At 46.1% G+C, this 17499-nt stretch overlaps 1 protein-coding gene across 1 annotated transcript in view; it reads left to right on the forward strand.

The window, feature by feature from the left end:
* The window catches only part of GRAP2 (GRB2-related adaptor protein 2), a 70632-nt gene that overhangs the window by 36082 nt on the left and 17051 nt on the right, over positions 1-17499 (forward strand). Inside the window, exon 2 of the mRNA XM_018048796.1 lies at positions 11525-11616. Within this exon, the coding sequence (XP_017904285.1) occupies positions 11539-11616 (78 nt within the window). The 5' untranslated portion in view covers positions 11525-11538. The remainder of the gene's footprint in view (positions 1-11524; positions 11617-17499) is intronic.

A 17499-nucleotide genomic window follows, 5' to 3' on the forward strand; every position in this document is an offset into this window, starting at 1 on the left:
CCTTTATGGGGTGACTTGATCAATAAAAATGTAATTACCTCCAATTTCTCAAGGATAGACATGAAATGAAGGAAGGCAAGCTGTCATAAGGGTGCGTGTCCGCTTTTGCAAGCTTTTGTGACCAGTGAACTAAAACAATGACCCGAATTCCAATAATAAATGGGGGCTGGGGAATATAAGTAAAAGTGACAAGAAGATTGAAGTAGCTGTGGTCACGCAGTCATCCACTCTACCCTTTGTGCTTTGGTGAAGTTAAGGTGGCCCCGAGCACAGATGGTGTGGGAAGGGAGGGGGGAGGCCGAGAGTATTTGTGGTGTTTGTGAATGGTGTTACAGCCCGGTGACAACAGAGTAAGAAGATGAAGGCTTCAGAGCCCAAATCAATAAAAACAAATGCGAAGCGAACAGAAGGGGGAAAGGGAAAGAGAACATGAAGGCACCATAAAATCCTGGTGATAAATTCCAGAGGAAACCATGATGTGAGTAGAAAATAGGAAGTGAAAAAATGAAGCCTGGAGATTTGTAAAATGTCTGTTGGTCCGTCTCTTTCTTGTCTTCCACTCACATATACCGCCATTCCCCCCAGCCCTCCGTACAGGGCTCCTTAAGTCATTTCTGATTCTGCGTGGGTATTTTTAATGCTTCACTCCTGGTTGGGTTTCGCCAGCAGGACTCATGGTGTTTCTGCAGACAATTGTTATTGCTTTAGGAAACAATCAGGATAACATGAGGAAGTGGCTAGTGATATTCGTCTTGCAGCAGAGTCAGGCTAGAGGTAACATCTCAGCGGGGTGGGCTCTTTCTGTCTCATTTTTGTTGCTGTTGTTTTGGATTGATGTTTTCATGGGGCTATTTAAACAAGAACAGTGTAGAAGATTTTTAAACAGGGACATTTTAGATATACTTTTTCTAACTAGATTCATGGTAAGTTTCACTGATGTTTTGAAGACACAGAAAAAGAAGTTGAAAAAAAGCAGAACAGGGACTTCCCTTGGTGGTCCAGTGGTTAAGACTTTGCCTTCCAATGCAGGGGATGCTGGTTCAATCCCTAAGATCCCACATGCCTCAGGCTCAAACCCCAAAACACAAGACAGAAGAAATATTGTAACAGATTCAGTGAAGACTTTGCAAATGATCCACATTAAAAAAAAGAAAAAGAAGAAGTAGAACATGTTGTAGGAAAAGGTGATGGTGGGAAAGGTTAGAAAAACATGGCATCACAAGAGAGAAACAGGGAGGGAGAGAGAGAAAGAGAGGGAGAACAGAAAGGAAACAAGAGAACAGCTCCTTATAAGTGTATTAACTGAGATTGTTTCCACATCTGCAATTGCCTGAAAGCACAATTGCTTGGTGTAAGGTCAGCCAGGTTTATTAGAGTCTTTGCTCTTTGGCCAAAGAGCAATGTGCTTGAATTTTGAAGGTATGTGAGAATTGTTCCCATCAATTTCTTGGCTGAAGGACAGCAACCCAGGAAGGTTCAGGGGGCCCTAAGCTAGTTAGCAATTATCCTGAACTAGTGCAGGACTTGCGTATTTTGCTAGGACAGAGAAGAAAGAGCACAGCCTTAGGAGCCAGCAGACATGGACCCTAATCTCTCACCTCATTTTCTCATTCATAAAGTGTGAATGAGGGAATTCCCTGGTGGTCCAACTGTTAAGCCTCTGTGCTTCCAGTGCAGGGGCCACGGGTTTGATCCCTGGTCGGGAAACTAAGGTCTTACATGCTCCATGGCACAACAAAAAATATATAGAAAATGTGAATAATAATAATGATTATGATTATGCATTTTGCAGACAGTGGCCCATTGTGAAGCCCTTGGCACGTAATGGATCATATCGATGAATGGAACTTAGTCTTAGCTGGTTCTTGTTTCTAGGCATTGGTGAGGCATGTTCCCTGAGGTCTTCCTACAGGGAAGAGCTGGGACTTCCTGTTTCAAGATAGCAACACAGTGACCGAGCTCTGGGCCCACGGATAAGGTTCAGAAGCCAAATCACTTTCGTGTTTCTCAAACTTCCATTTCCCCACTTCCCGTTGGTCAATGCTATCTTTTCTCGTTACTTACTGGATTGTCTTGATTACAATGCACTGTGATGACATTGCAGCCTGCGGTCCTCAGCAAGCAGGGAGAAGCTCACACTTGCCCAGAGGAAGATGGGGGCAGAGATGGGGGCCTTGAAAAGCTGCAAAGGAGTTTATGCTTGTGTTACGAGTTTTGACATTTTTGAAGTTAAAAACTTTTTTTTTTTTTCTCTACGAAACAGAACGGTAGATAGCTAAGAGGCAAAAAGTGCTTTGGAGAAAGAAGCACTAAACTGTCGATTCCCAAGGATGAGCCATACCTTCTGTATTATCTTCCCAAAACACTGCTGCGGGGTGAGAAATCTCTCAAGCCCTGATAAAGAAACTATAGCACAGAGAACTTGTTTTCCCCTGCTACCAAGTCAGCAACAGACTTGAGCTTTGAAACCAGGTCACTGTGGCTGGCAGCCTCATCTGGCAGAGTGACAAGACAGGAAAAAAAGAATTTGCTTGAGTTTGAGAGCACATACACACTACGTTTAAAGAAAGAGATCTTTTTCTTACAAAAAGCTTGAAATTGAATGAGACCTTATACGGGATGCTTTGAGTTTAACGAGAAAGATGTGTTTTATAAGCCACACTGGTGTTGATGAAAGAAAAGTAAGGTAATAAATATTCGGAAGAAAGAAGAGCAAGTGACCCTTCTTGTGTTGTTGCTGTTGTTCAGTCACTCACTTGTATCTGACTCTCTGCAACCCCAGGGACTGCAGCACGCCAGGCTTGCCCATCCTTCACTATCTCCCGGAATTTGCTCAAACTCATGTCCATTGAGTCGATGATGCCATCCAACCATCTCATCCTTTGCCACCCTCTTCCCCTCCTGCCCTCAATCTTTCCCAGCATCAGAGTCTTTTCTAATAAGTCAGCTCTTCGCATCAGGTGGCCAAAGTAGCGAAGGTTCAGCTTCAGCTTCAGCATCAATCCTTCCAATGAATATTCAGGGTCGATTTCCTTTAGGATTGACTGGCTTGAGCTCCTTGCCGTTCAAGGGACTCTCAAGAGTCTTCTCCAGCACCACAATCCAAAAGCATCAATTCTTCAGCACTCAGCCTTCTTTATGGTCGAACGCTTACATCCTTACGTGACTGATGACCCTTCTCCTGGGCATCACTCAATTCACAACGCAGGGGAGGGGAGGGACCTGCACAGGGGCTGTCTCCTGACTTGTCTCTTCCCTCTTCTACCTCCCTCCCCTTGCCATCCTCTGCCCAAAACAAAACAAAACAAAAAACCTTAAGGCGGAAAAGAAGAGTTAATTTTAAGAGAGGAAAGCATCCTTGAGACCAGTGAAATCTCCATAATCCACAGTGACAGACAGACAGCAGCAGAAGAGCAATTTGATTAAATAAGGATATCAGGAGCTTAGAGGGACTCTCTAGTTTGTGTCACTTTTGTCTGTTAGTCTTTGAAATATATTTCTTTAGTTTCCAAACCTGGAAACCAAGTGCCTTCTAGCTGGGGAGATGATTCCCATTTGGAAAATAGGAAAAAAAAAAAAAATCTCAGGGCAAAGCCAAGGGGTCCAGGTGGGGCTGGGGATCCCAGGTTGGACTGAAACTAAGAGGCTGGCCTCTGCAGGAGGCCCTGATGGAGAGAGATGTTAGAAGCTTGGGCTGGGTGCTACCAGCCTTGCAGTGGATGGTTATGGGCTGAGCTTGAGTCCATCCCAGGCAGCACACCTTCCCTGCCCATGTTTCCTATCCCACTGCCTGCTGCCCATTAGCTACCTGACATCAGGGACTGCTCTGTTGCTGCTTTCCTCAATGAAGCATTTAGAGGATGCATTGTTCTGTGTGGGACACGCCTGTGCAGGGAGATGGCGTGTTCCCTGAGGCTTCCGTTCATAAGCCACTTCCCAGTGGCTCCAGGACTGGCATCAGCAGGTCAGCCATCAAGGAATCACCATCCTCGGACAAGCTTCAAAGGCCCCCACTCCCTCTCGTTGCATGTGTGTACCCAGGTGGTCATGTCAGGGGATTTATCCTTTCCTGGGGCTTGTTGTTGTCACTGTTGTTTAGTCACTAAGTTGTGTCCAACTCTTTTGTGACCCCATAGACTGTAGCTCAGCAGGCTCCTCAGTCCATGAGATTTCCCAGGCAAGAATACTGGAGTGGGTGGCCTTTTCCTTCCCCAAGGGCTCTTCCTGACCCAGGGATCGAACTCATGTCTCCTGAATTGGCAGGCAGGTTCTTTACCACTGAGCCACCAGGGAAGTCTTTCCTGGAGCTTAGGAGGAGGAAATAATGAGTCACCTGGGGACAAGAGGAAAATAAGAATGTTCCTGTGGACAGAATCATTTTAAATGGAGGCTTTTAGAGAGCACTAAAATCTCAGCTAGCTAGCCAGAAATGGTTTGGTGGGGTACCTTTTGCTTGTCTTAGCTCACTCTGGTTGCAATAAAAATCAGAAATGTTTATATCCCATGGAGAGAGTACCTATGGAAACAGGCCAGATCCTCTTGAGAAGCCGTTGGAGACGCTAAACCCAAAAAGGAATGATCCTGCATCTCTAACTTGGAGATCCAAAGCATAGGAGCTGTTGGTTGTAAATTGTTTAAAGCAGAAGCCCCTGGTGGCTGCTCCCAAGCTCACGACTATCTGCTGTAGATGGTAGCAGCCATGATTCCAATTCCCACTTCACCCTCCACACATGACTTCAGATCCAAATCTCCAAGGAAAGGAGAAAAAGGATCTTATGAAAATAGGATTGGAGGCACTCTATTGTAAGGGTTCCAGAGGATGAGTTAGGAGTAATTCAAGAGCAGGTGCAGAAAAGGAATTTATAAGCCTTGTAAGACGTTCAGCAAGAAGGTTATTTCCAGCATGGCTGGCTGATTAAGAGGCACCCTGTGAGCAAGAATTCTGCTGGTTTAGAACAGAGTCAAAATATTGTCATTTGAGAACCCAAAGTGAGGAATGACCAGCCTTGATCTCTTGGTCACACTCAGCCTTTTTCTTTGTTTTCACTTTCTTTTCCAAAACAGATTGATCTGGGTCTCTGGGAGAATAGATAAGCCAAGGTTAACAGGTGAGTGATAGGGCCGTCCACCCTGTGTGTGTGCATTGCTAGCCACTCAGTCGTCCCACTCTGCAGCCCCGTGCACTGTAGCCCACCAGGCTCCTCTGTCCATGGAATTCTCCAGGCAAGAATACAGGAGTGGGTCACCATTCTCTTCTCCAGGGAATCTTCCCGACCCAGAGATTGAGCCCGGGTCTCCTGCATTGCAGGCAGATTCTTTTACCATCTGAGCCACCAGAGAAGCCCCGTTGTCCACTCTATGAGTATGAATTTTCAAGAAGGGCCCTCTATGACCTTTCTTGGTTTGTTGCTCTGTGCAATGCCCAGTAAGAGATGATAAACAAAGGCAGAAGGGCTCTAAGCACAGCTGGAAGGTTAAGATAAAAGAAAACACACAGTTGAGGTTTCAACACACATCAACCTAGAGCCACAGGCAGGAGTGAGGGGCTGGTCCGTTGGAGATGAAAGGGGACCTGCTTCCCAGGGAGCTCAAGGAGAACTGAAGCATCAGAAAATGTGCGGGAGCAGGTGTCTTCCGATTCTTTTCCATCGAAGCAATTCTTTATTTTATGGGTTTGAGAGTCTTTGAAATGTTAAAGTTTATGCCTTAAAATGCACCAGAGACAAAGAAGACAGTCGCCAACCTGTCTGGAGAAAGATTGTGAGGGACTCAAGATGCATAGAAAAGTTACGAGATGAAATCCATGGTTTGGGGCGCACCATTGCCCTCTATTGGATTAAATAAATCAAACCTTTAATGTGGGTGCATGTTTCATTATCTCTGGCTGAGTCTGCCAAGAAGTCAGGGCACCTTTGAATGGGAAATTAATCGATCCTTGTAAATGGGTCCCTCCGTCGGCTGCCCCTCTTCTGAGGAAATCAATTACAGTTGTAATTCTGATGGCAGGTCGTTCATCATGTTGCCAGTCTCTCAGCAAGCACTTGCTAGGTGCCACTAAGCACTGGTGAGGTAGCACAAGGCATTAAGGAGAAATAACAACAACTGCAACTACTGTTCATCAGATGCCTACTGCGTGCCAGAGTCTTTATACACATTTACACACAAGACCCCCATGAAGTAAGGGTGGCTGCTACCGGGTTAGGACGGCAGAAGGAGAAGGGGATGACAGAGGGTGAGATGGTTGGATGGCATCACCGACTTGATGAACATGAGTTTGAGCAAGCTCTGGAAGTTGGTGAAAGACAGGGAAGCCAGGCATGCTGCAGACCATGGGGTCTTAAAGAGTCAGACACGACTGAGCGACCGAACTGAACTGAATCGGGCTGGGGATGAAAAAGCAGGACACTTAGGAAGTAAATGGCACGTCTGAGGTTCAAATCCAGGTTCATCTACTTCAGAGACCCCAGGAAGTTTACAGACTACCAGGGCAGATAGGATATAGCTAAAAACATTTACATGGGACTTCCCTATCCAGTGGTTAAAACTCCTCTCTTTCACTGCAGGGGACACAGGTTTGATCCCTGGTCCGGAAACTAAGATCACATGCCTCAGGGCATGGCCAAAAAGTATATAAATAATACAATAAAAATAGCCTATTCCCAAACTCTCTAAAAAAACAAAAAGAAAATTTTTAAAGACTCTGCGGGGTCTGTGAACTATGGCTAGTAGGTCAAATCTGACTCATGTATTTTTTCCGCAAATGAGATGGTTTTCACTTTTTTGAACAGTGAAGGAAGATTATAATAATAATATCTTTTGGCATGTAAAAATTATATGAAATTCAAGTTTCAGTGAGTATAAATAAAACTTGTTGTTTTTCAGTCGCTAATATGTGTCTGACTCTTTGCGAGCCCGTGGATGGCAGTATACCAGGTTTCCCTTAACCACCTCCTGGAGTTTGCTCAGACTCACATCCATTGAGTCGGTGATGCCATCCAGCTGTACTGGAACCCAGCTCCGCCTGCTGGTTTACCGTTCTCTCGGGCTGCCTGCCTGAAAAGGGACAGACGCCTGCTTGTGGCATAGTCTGTACAGCCCCCAGAGCTGAAAATCTCTTCTCTCTGGTCCTTTGCAAAAAAGGTCTGGAGGATTACTAGTCTACACTCGGGCTTCCCCAGTGGCTCAACAGGTAAAGAGTCCACCTGCAATGCAGGAGATGAGAGTTCGATTCCTGGGTGGGGAAGATCCCCTAGAGGAGGGAATGTCAACCCACTCCAATATTCTTGGCTGCCTGGGAAATCCCATGGACAGATGAGCCTGGTGGGCTACAGTCCATGGGGTTGCAAAGAGCTGGGCACAACTGAGCCCATACATGTGTGTGTGTGCACACACACACACACACAAGTCTGTACTCCAAGGTGAAAAGTTATATATCAATATATATAGGTTTTTACAAAGCATTTGGGTGTTAAGAAAAGGGGAAACTAATATTTATTTAACCCACCATGTGAGGTGGGAGAAGAGATACACAGGTGAACTCTATTTTAAGACGCAGTGCACGAAAAGCCCAGCCTTTAAAACAGAGAAATTAAAAGGTAGCTATTTGCATAACAAATTTTCCGTTTCATTTTATAAAAGGATTCACCATGGGGTTCCTTTGTAGAATGAGTCTCCATAATGCACGCTAATATGATTCCATTTACAAATGCTGTCTTCATAATAACTCTTCAAGAACAAATCTGTTGCATACAATGAGGCTTAGCGAGCATCATTTTTTCCTGGCAGCATAAGGTTTCCCACATCTGAAAAGTCACTGACCTTGTCAATCTAGGTGGGCAGGTGGGGAAGTGCTGCCTTCCCACTGACTCCAAGAAGGGCTTTGCCTGGCAGATTGAAAGGGTGCGGATTTCAAGCATGTGTGCCTGGGAAATCCCATGGACAGAGGAGCCTGGCGGGATACAGCCCATGGGGTCACAAACAGCCAGACACGACTGAGCACACACACACAGGATTCCTTCTTTCCTGGGTCCTGAGCCTGAATCTCCCAACAGCTCTGTGCTGTTATGCAAACGCTCTTTTTCAGAGATACAGAAAATGGAAAACTTGGCTGTTCATAGCCAAATTAGGAGGAGCTGAAACTGTTCAAGAAGTTGCTTCCCTGGTACCATTTTGATGGAAACTATGTGTTTCTTCTGAACACATCCCCTGACTCTGGCTTTCCAATGCAGACTCTTTTAAAGAACTGTCTCCCAACTTTTGTTTTCATCCTCTGTGGTGACATATTTTAGAAGTAGATAAACATCCATAGTCTATAGCCTGACTGTTTTTCAGGGATTTGGATGGTACCAGAAACTTAAGTGGAAATACAAGGGCAGATAAAATCGTGCTGAGGGCATCCTGTTGGCATGTGGGGTGATCTATGTCTCGGGGCTTCTAATGGGCATTCTGTGCCATTTGTCAAGTGGGAGAGGGAGAGAGATGCAGAGGGCTGGTGAGGAAACAGAGCCAGCACCTGGGGCAGGAGCCCTGCACAATTCAGAGGCAGGATTCCTGGACAAATGCTACCATCCCCGGGCCTGGGATGAATGGGGGGAAGCGGCTGACAGCGGCTTGGCACCTGAGTGCTGTCACTTCTTATTCACACTCTATGGCAGGTAACAATGCAGCCGTTTCTAAGACTGATCACTGGAAGGGAAAGCACATTTAACCCATCTGTGCGGCTCTCTGAAGAGGTGTCTGTCTTCATGTTCCCCTGAGGTCAGGAGCACTCTACTGGAAACAGCAGTGAGAAGGCTCTACTGCGTTCTTGAGTTCTTGAGGCTGCTGCCCTTTCTCTCTCTGCCCCACACCCCACCTTTTCTCTCGTGGAATTGTTGCTACCATGTTTTATCTCCATCATTTATTACTTTTCTCTTGCAGATGCCGTATGTAGTAGTGGTAGGTACAGAGTATCAAACAAAATGGATAAATACTGAATAAACTGTGTTAGCTCTGTTTTTTTTTTTCCCCCTAGGTGGTAATTTTTAACTTTTTAAAATTAAAACTAATGGATAGCAAGGAATAGGATATCAATTTCCACACATTTTTATGATCAAACGGAAGACCAACACCTGGGGCTGGCACATTTACCATTCTCTGCTATTAGGGAAGCAGAGAACGGCAAATTCAAGGGAAGAGCTTGCAAAGCCCTGTGATTTGAACAGAAACAGAGCAACCCCCCACCCCTTCCAGCCCGGGCATCTCTCTGCCACCAAGTAGCATCTGAGCAGATTTCATTTCACAAATGGAAATGGGATGCAACCAAATTTTTTCAAAGTGATTTCATGAAGAGTGGGCCTGTTTAATTGGGTTTTCTGAGCCAGGATTAATATTACAAGCTGGGGAGCTCTGCAGTGTGCCTCTGTTGCTTTGCCACACCACCTGCCTCCTGGGGGAAGGCAGAGAAAAGTGCCACCATTCAGAAGCAATTTTCCTTCTGCTTCCAGCCTTCTCACTGAATGACTTAGAGCCAGCCTGGACCAAGCATCCAGGCCTGATCTGAGTTATATGTAACGTAGGAAAGATCTTTCTAAGCTCAAGGTCATCTCTAGAGCATGCCTTAGATTCTTTTTTTCATCTCTAATGTATGTGATTTTCTAATATGTCTAGCATTTGCCCTCCCCTTGTCTCCATTCTGCTTATTAAGGTAAATTTGCATAGAAATGGGATCTTGGTTTTCGGGACCATTCACCTGACACTTGATCTCCTGATGTGACCAGTGTCTGCTGCTGATACCATGAGGGTGACCCACAGGAACCCATCATCCTGCACACCAGAGGCAAGGCCTTAATTAGGGAAAGCTTTGCATGTGAAAGTAATGGGGTGAATCCAATCAGCAAAAGCATTTAGCTTTCACCCAGGAGGACAGAGTACTCCTTCCTGTTGAGTGGGTCATCCCAGGTCACAGAAACTTTAATTTGCCTTAGATGGACAGATCTTGAAGAAAGTGCATAAAAAGTACACAGATTTTGAGTCTGGAAATAAGTTTTGGTTGGTGATAAAGCTCAGGCAGTGAGCTATGACACTTTACTTTGGCTCCTGAAATATTTTTTGCTTAATATGTCTTTGGGATTTGTAATGCTCATCTCTACAAATGGCCTTTGGAAGACCAAGCAAATGTGGAGAATCAGAGGAGGCACCCCTTGCTATCACTGCTGCAGCAGTCAGCTTTAATCCCCTGATCTATGCGAATCACCCCTTCCCACCCCGCAACCACCTTCCTTATTTACCTAAATCTCCTCACTTGGGCAGAAATTCCCACTGAAAGGACAACTGTGGTCCCAGTTTACTGGTCATAGAAAGTCAGTTAGATTTGAAGGTTTCTGAGCTACAGGGTTTCATACTTAAGAAAAATTTTGCAAAACATTAATGCCAAACAGCAGCGTTCAAGACGATGTCCTGATGGTGAGCAGAGAACCAAAGAACTTGAGGGTCATGGAGAATAAGCATCAAATTTCAAAGAGAAAACTTTATAGGAGTTGGGGAAAATCCGAAGAAAATTATTGCAGCTTTTGGTTAGGCTGCGTCTGCTGAGGATAAGTTCATTCTACAAAATTATTCAAAAACATAAATGCTACTCACTCGGTTTTGTCTTGGATAACATCTGGTGTCTGTTATTTAATTTCATCTTAACATCCTTCTTCATTGAACATTATGATCACCCTTTTACAAACAAGGAAACTGAGACTCTAGGAGGTTTATTTACTTGCACAAGATCACACAGCTGTCCATCAACAAAACCAGGACTTTGCTCTCTTTCTGTTACACCTCACTGTCTCCTAAAAAAAACCAACTATATTTCATTCATAAGTTGACTTATTTATCTTTATACAGGTCTCACATATTATTAAGAGGGGCCAATATTTTCACGCAATTCAGAGGCATGAAAATGAAAATTTCCAAAGCGTGTTGGCTTTCATAATAATAATAATAAAATTTGGAATCTGAGTCTCCCAGTTCTAAAACGAGAATGCTTTCTACTCTCAAACCATGTAGAAGACGGCTAAGTTCCCCACTGACCAAAGCTGTCTAATTCTCTTAAATGATTCAGATGTAAAAGAGAAAATGGCATCTGTCTAATTAACACCGGCTGGTTAAATATAGCTGCCGAGGGACAGTGTTTACAGAACAGGCCTTCCAGTCCCTCAGGCCCCAAGGTAGCGACGATAGCAAGTCTTCTGTCCTTATCAACCGGAAACAGAGATGCCCCAGAAATGATCACAGGCCAGGACAGCAAATGGGGATGAAAGGAGAGGGGAAAGGCAGTCACTGGCCTTCATTTCCTGCTCCTGGCATCTGGGGATTCAGAGAATGATGTCGGAAAGCGGATCCTACGGGCTCAGGCAGCTCTTTCTGAAAACAAAAACCCTTCCTGTGTGCCTGAACCTCCCTCTCCAGCCTGGAGACATTGGATCCTCCACTACCAACCGCTAGGATTGCCCTTCTCCTGGCAGAAAACACAATGACCACATTATTTCTCTTCCAGCTTCACGTTACAACATGGAAGCCATTGCCAAGTTCGATTTCATGGCCTCGGGAGAAGATGAACTGAGCTTTCACGCTGGCGATGTTCTGAAGGTAGGTGACATGGGGCCCAGGAGAGCCAGGGTGAGTTTAGGTTATTCTGGTCTAATCGTGGAGTTAATCTAACAGTTGAACTGCTTAAACTGTTTCTCAAGAAACACAAACAGTTCTTTCAAAATCTGAAATTCACCTCAACCAAAAAGGTTTCTTCTGAGCACCCGTGCACTAGCCACCAGGCAGGGTGATGGAAATCTGATTGGTATAAGCCACTATCCCTGTCCTGAGATGCTCGTGGTCTGGAGGGGGAAATACATCCGTGTGCAGGGCTTCTCATAGATGTTTTGATCTAAGTGCTCAGGAGCACAGGTATGGGACAAGTGATCCCACCTTGAAAGATGGGGTTGTAGGAAGGGGTGGCAATGTCAGTTGTCAGGGAAAGCAGTAAAGGTGAGTCAGGCTTTTGGCTAAAGGCTCAGCATGGCTGGAACTTACAGGAGGAAGGTGTGGGTGGGGATGCCCGGAAAGGCTGCTGGAGGAAACTCAGGTCAGTGAAAACCACTCACACCTGGCCACTCTGGGGTTTCTCAAAACCTGTCTTCCACCCGCACTTGACTTGTAGTGGCGGTTTGCTGAGCTGAAGAGGCCTTGGACTTCTTCCACATTCCATGCGCCACACTTACATGGACTCTGCATCTCAGAGTGCCAAATAGCACAAGCCCTTAAAGAAGTGACAGGAGAGTCTGTGGCACCCATGCCCCCTGGCCTCTGAGCACCTTGGATAGCCTGATCCCAGTCCTCAGCAGTCCATGTGGCCACTGTTGTCTCTCCATTAAGATAAAAGCTTACTATGGAAATAACCTTGTCACACATGAGCAGGGGAATCAGAAAGTGTCTGTAAGGCACAAACCAGGTGGAATTTGAACAATCCCCTTCCTGCCCTCTTCCTAGGTGGTGCTAGTGGTAAAGAACTTGCTTGCCAATGTAGGAGACGTAAGAGAGGCAGGTTCAATCCCTGGGTCAGGAAGATCCACTGGAGGAGGGCATGGCAACCCACTCCAGTCTTCTGGCCTGGAGAATCCCATGGACAGAGGAGCCTGGCGGGCTACAGTCGATGGGGTAATGAAGAGTCGGACATGACTAAAGCAACTTAGCGTGCATGCATTCCCCACTCCGAGTGCTTATCTTTCTAACTGCCCCCACTGCGCAAGATCTGGCAATGTGGCTGCCAAGAGCACGCCTTCAATGCTGGAGCTTCTCAAGGTCAAAATACTGCTTGGCCTGCTGACCCAGGAAAAAGTGACCTTCACTTCTTCGGGACTTTACCAAGGTCACTGAAGGGTCTGGGACAACGTGAGAAGTCCCTCCCTTCCCTGTTGGGTACTGTGACCGTGCGGTTATCAACCACTCTGCAGTGTTCGCACCCAAAAGAGGCCCCTAGGAGGTGGGTGTGGGGGCAAGTCCCATCCTCACCTCCCATTTCAAACCAAACCATCTGGCTTAAGTTTTCCCTATTCTCCAGAAAAGGAAAAACAAAAAGCAAAATTCTTTCCTCAACTCTGCTTCAGCTCCTAATTTCTTTCCTCTCCTTCATGGCCACACTGGGAAGAATTCTCTGTGCTGGCTGTCTCCACTTCCTCACTTCGCATTCACTCCACGAAACCCTCTGGAATCTGACTCTTACCCACAACACTCCATTAAAGTCCACCAGTAACCTCCTGAGTGTAGAATGTAAGGATCCTGCTAAACACCTATAGGACTTGAAACTGCTCTGTCCCACCTCGAAACGCTGTACTCCACTCTGAATATTTTCCTTTTATCCTGTCTCCCAAGCAACCCACGTCTTCATCAGTGAGGAGCCTGGTACCAGTCAAAAGGAAACCGAATGATCCATAAATGATCCCATATTGTCAATATCACCCATTCTCCCCTTGAGTGTTCAGACTATTGCCACAGCCCCTTGACTGAGCTCATTCTCTCCTCTCTCTTCCTCCTTCATTTTAAAAACTAAACCCAGAGGGATCTTTCTAGAAGATAAATTGGATCATATTACTTCCTTCCTCAGAAGTGTTCAGTGGTTCCCCGTGACCAGTGGATGGAAATCTAAGCCATCTGAACTCAAGCTACCACCCGGCCTCATCATGCTTGAGTGCAAGAACATGTACACACACATACACACACATACACAAACACACATACACATCTTTGTGTATGAAATAGCCCAAGTCACACTGCAGTATGTACACTGTCCTTTTTCAGGTTCTCCCTGTACTCTGAATGTCCTTCTGCACACATGCGTTTGACCACCTCTGCCAGGGAACCCTCATGAATCCTCCCCATGCCCCACTACCACAGGAAACTCATTACGCACTCTTCAGCTCCTCCATGGCATTTCACACAGTCTGCTCAAGGCTTTCACACCCTATTTACAAGCAGGCGAGCTCCACTCTCTGCACCGGAGCACCACCTCTGCTGCTCTCCCCCCATGCCATCCTGATGGTCTGGTCTCATAGTGGCTGCTTCACTCCCCAGAGCTCCGCAGGGGTGGGGGCTGGGCCTGCGGAAAGGTGAGGAAGAGTCAACGAATGATTGAATGAGTGTGTCATCCCACCGCTGGTCTGAGAGCAGAGTCTTGCCGGGTTCATCTTTGTGTCTTCCCAGCACTTAACACGAGTCACAGCCCCAGATGGGGGCTCAGTACATATTTCTTGAGTTGTTAAACTGTGTTTCTGCACACTCATTTAGAATTCTATCAGAAAGCAAAACCCTTCCTTCCTTTCAAATTCTATCCATTGCAGCCATAGTGGTAAAGAGGAAAAGGGATGGGGCTTGTTGGCTGAGCCTCATGGAAGGTCTGTATCGTGGTGGTCAGTGGGCCCGCCTGTGGGTCTCCACGTACAAGTGTCTCCTCCAGATATGGGTAGCAAGCCCCAGGAGCCTGGAAATTGGTATTCTGTTTCTTGGGGGTATTTTAGAAATTGTTTTCAAGGCCAGTTCTTGACTACCCCAGCAATGCACTCCAGAGTGCTCTTTCATGTTATGCCTTTAGTTCTAAAACACCAAACAGACTTTGTCATTAGAAGATACAAAAACTGTCTGATTTGCTCATCACCAGCTGCCCCCTGCAGACTGTGAGGTCCCCAGGGTGTAGGCCCCAGCTTATTCATCTCTGTATTCCCAGCACTCAAGTGCAAACAGCAGTTGCTCACTAGATGCTGATTCCAGAATGGTAAACAAGATGGCAGACATGGAACTCTAGCCAAATGACTGGATCCCACTTCTCCTGTGAGAGAAGCATTCCGAAAGTCAGGAGTTAAAGGTTGCAGGTGCGTATCACGACCTCTCGACCTGCAGCTGCACATAGCACCCAGTTTACACTTCCCACTCGAATCTGCCAGTCGTTATTAAAAAATGCCTCTTGACCCAGGCCATCTCTATGTGCTTTTGCAGTTCATCTAACACGACCCCATTTCTTCCCAGTAAAACAGCGACCAAAGAGCCCCCAGAGTTAGCCCTATGTAATTAACTTCTTCAACACTTCTGATTTCTGCTCTGCCTCTAAGAGCTATAATTTCATCCAATTTTGAAATTCTTCCAACCGTACATTTTGTCCTCTTCCCACGTCTAACTTATTCTCAGGCCACGTAACCCAGAAAATGATTCCAAGGCAGGCAACATCGTAAGAGTTAAGTTACAGCGAAGTTGAGGGTAAAACCTCACGGGTTTAGGCTGAACTCCTTGCGCAGGTTTGCACGATGGGGACAAGAGATAGAGAAACGGAGGAGATGGAGAGATGAGAGGGACAGGAAGTACCAGCCCTGCCAACAACGGCAGGAGGAAACCACCACCACCACCCCCCAAAGACTCTTCTTTGCTAAAAATGAGATTTTTTTAAAAACCCTTGCCTTTTATACATCATAAAAAGCCTATAAATTTGCCTCTTTGGGAACACGATGTCAGGCAGACCAAGCATCAGGTGGTGAGGAAAATGGACGGCATTGTGGGATAATCTTTCGGCGGCTACTTGTGTAAATGAGTATGAGCCATGATTGCTAAAATTACAGCCAGTTTTGGGTCAGAGAGCTAAGTGCAAAATGTAGTTCCTACCGCGATGAGCCCATTTCCAAATGGCCTCTTTTACTTCATCCCTGCTCACCTTGGTATTTGACATTTGCTGCCGAAGCCACACATCTTCCCATGTGATGGGAGAAAGGAATTCCAGAGCCTTGAAATTTGGGGGAGATAGCACAGAGTAAAATGCCCTTGTGTTTTTCATGTGATGATGATGCCCTGGTGCCGAGTTTCCTAGTTCTTCTTTTGACCTAGATTTCCTGCTCCCCTACCCCCGCCACCCCCCTCAGCACACACATACCCGCACGTCCTTAGCGATACCACCAGTCACATTTGATGTTAAAAACTGTAAAGTTTCCTTTTCTCAGCAATTCTAGAACTCAAATATGGGACACACTTTTATTTCTTCAGAACAAATGATCACATTCAAAACATACACATAGAACACTTTAAAGAACTTATCAACCCTCCATGTCCTTCAGACCTGGAGTTCTCCTTCATAAGAATATTACGTTTGACAGAATTATATTTAAAAACACAGCCTGTACTCTCTGGAGGACGTCCAGGGATGAGGGAGCATTTGATCCTCGCATCAGCTCCGTAAAGGGGCTGCCAGTTTTTATTGCCCCCATTTTGCAGATGATAATTGACTCGCCTGAGGTCAGACATCTAGGGGACCAAGGGCCCAAGGACCAAGGGCTTCTCCTTCCAAACTCAGGAGTGATATTAGAACTAGGTCATCACTGCTTCTCAGTTACATTGCTCTCTTCAATTCTCTTCCCGTCTCTGGGAGGCAGAAACCAGAGGCTTCAAGTCCACCCACTTTTTGGATGACTCTGAAATCCAGCTCCAGCCCCCACCTCACTGCTGAGCCCAGACATCTCCAATGCTCTCTGAGCTTTCCTGCTCTGAGGGTCCCAGGGGCAACTTGATTCACCCGCAGGCGATCTGGGGTCCATGAGCTTTCCCTCAGACCTCTTCCTCCTCCTGTCTTTTCTATTTTGGTAAAAGCGTCACCACCCACTCAGTCTCCCAAGCCAGAAATCCAGAGCCATCCCAGAATCCCCTTCTCCCTCAGCTCCTCGAACAGTCACGAAATCCCGCCCATGTGTGCTTCCTGATTCCTCTGAAATCTGTCCTCACTTCTACCTAGCCCAGATCTCCTGCGTCTATGCCTGGATGGCTATGCTCCTCTTCCTACACTCTCTCCCTTGACTTCACCCCCCAGTCCATCTTCAAGTTGTGATATCGCACGCTTTTCTTAACACTGATTCTCACTGTGCTGTTTCCCTGATGAAAATCCTTTGATGGCTCCCCATACATTTCAAGATAGAAATCCAGACTTTTGAACGTGGGCTACAAGGCCCTGTAACCCTGGTTTCCCCTCTCTCTACTCCTGGGGTCACAATCTAAACTTTCGCCAGATTGAGGAGTTCTGTCCCAAGAACACACCTCACTTCCTCACGCCCCGGAAGTAGTTATTTCGTCATCAGACTTCGCCTAGGTAACTCACCTGGGCAACCCAGGCAATCCCTGCCCCGGGTAAGCTTTCCTATCCATCTTCCGCTTTCCTCTTTATCATTTCTCTTCCATCAGTTAAGACGTTTTCAGCTATGAGAAACAGAAACTTAAAATGGCCTAAACGATAATAACGATTTATAATTTCTCACAAAGTCCAGGCGTTGGAGGGCTCCTAAGCGGCTAATTCAGTAGCTCCATGACATCGTCAAGGTTCTTCCCATCCTTTTGTTCTGCCATCTTCGTTTTGAATTGTTGTTTGAGTCTGCGCTACATATTTTAGAAATATTCTGAGTAGAGGAGGGTGGAGAGGAAGTCAAGTATTTGTCTTTTGATAATAGGAGATTTTCT

This window comes from Capra hircus, chromosome 5 (genome assembly GCF_001704415.2).
Source record: "Capra hircus breed San Clemente chromosome 5, ASM170441v1, whole genome shotgun sequence".
In the NCBI taxonomy this organism is placed as follows: Eukaryota; Metazoa; Chordata; class Mammalia; order Artiodactyla; family Bovidae; genus Capra; species Capra hircus.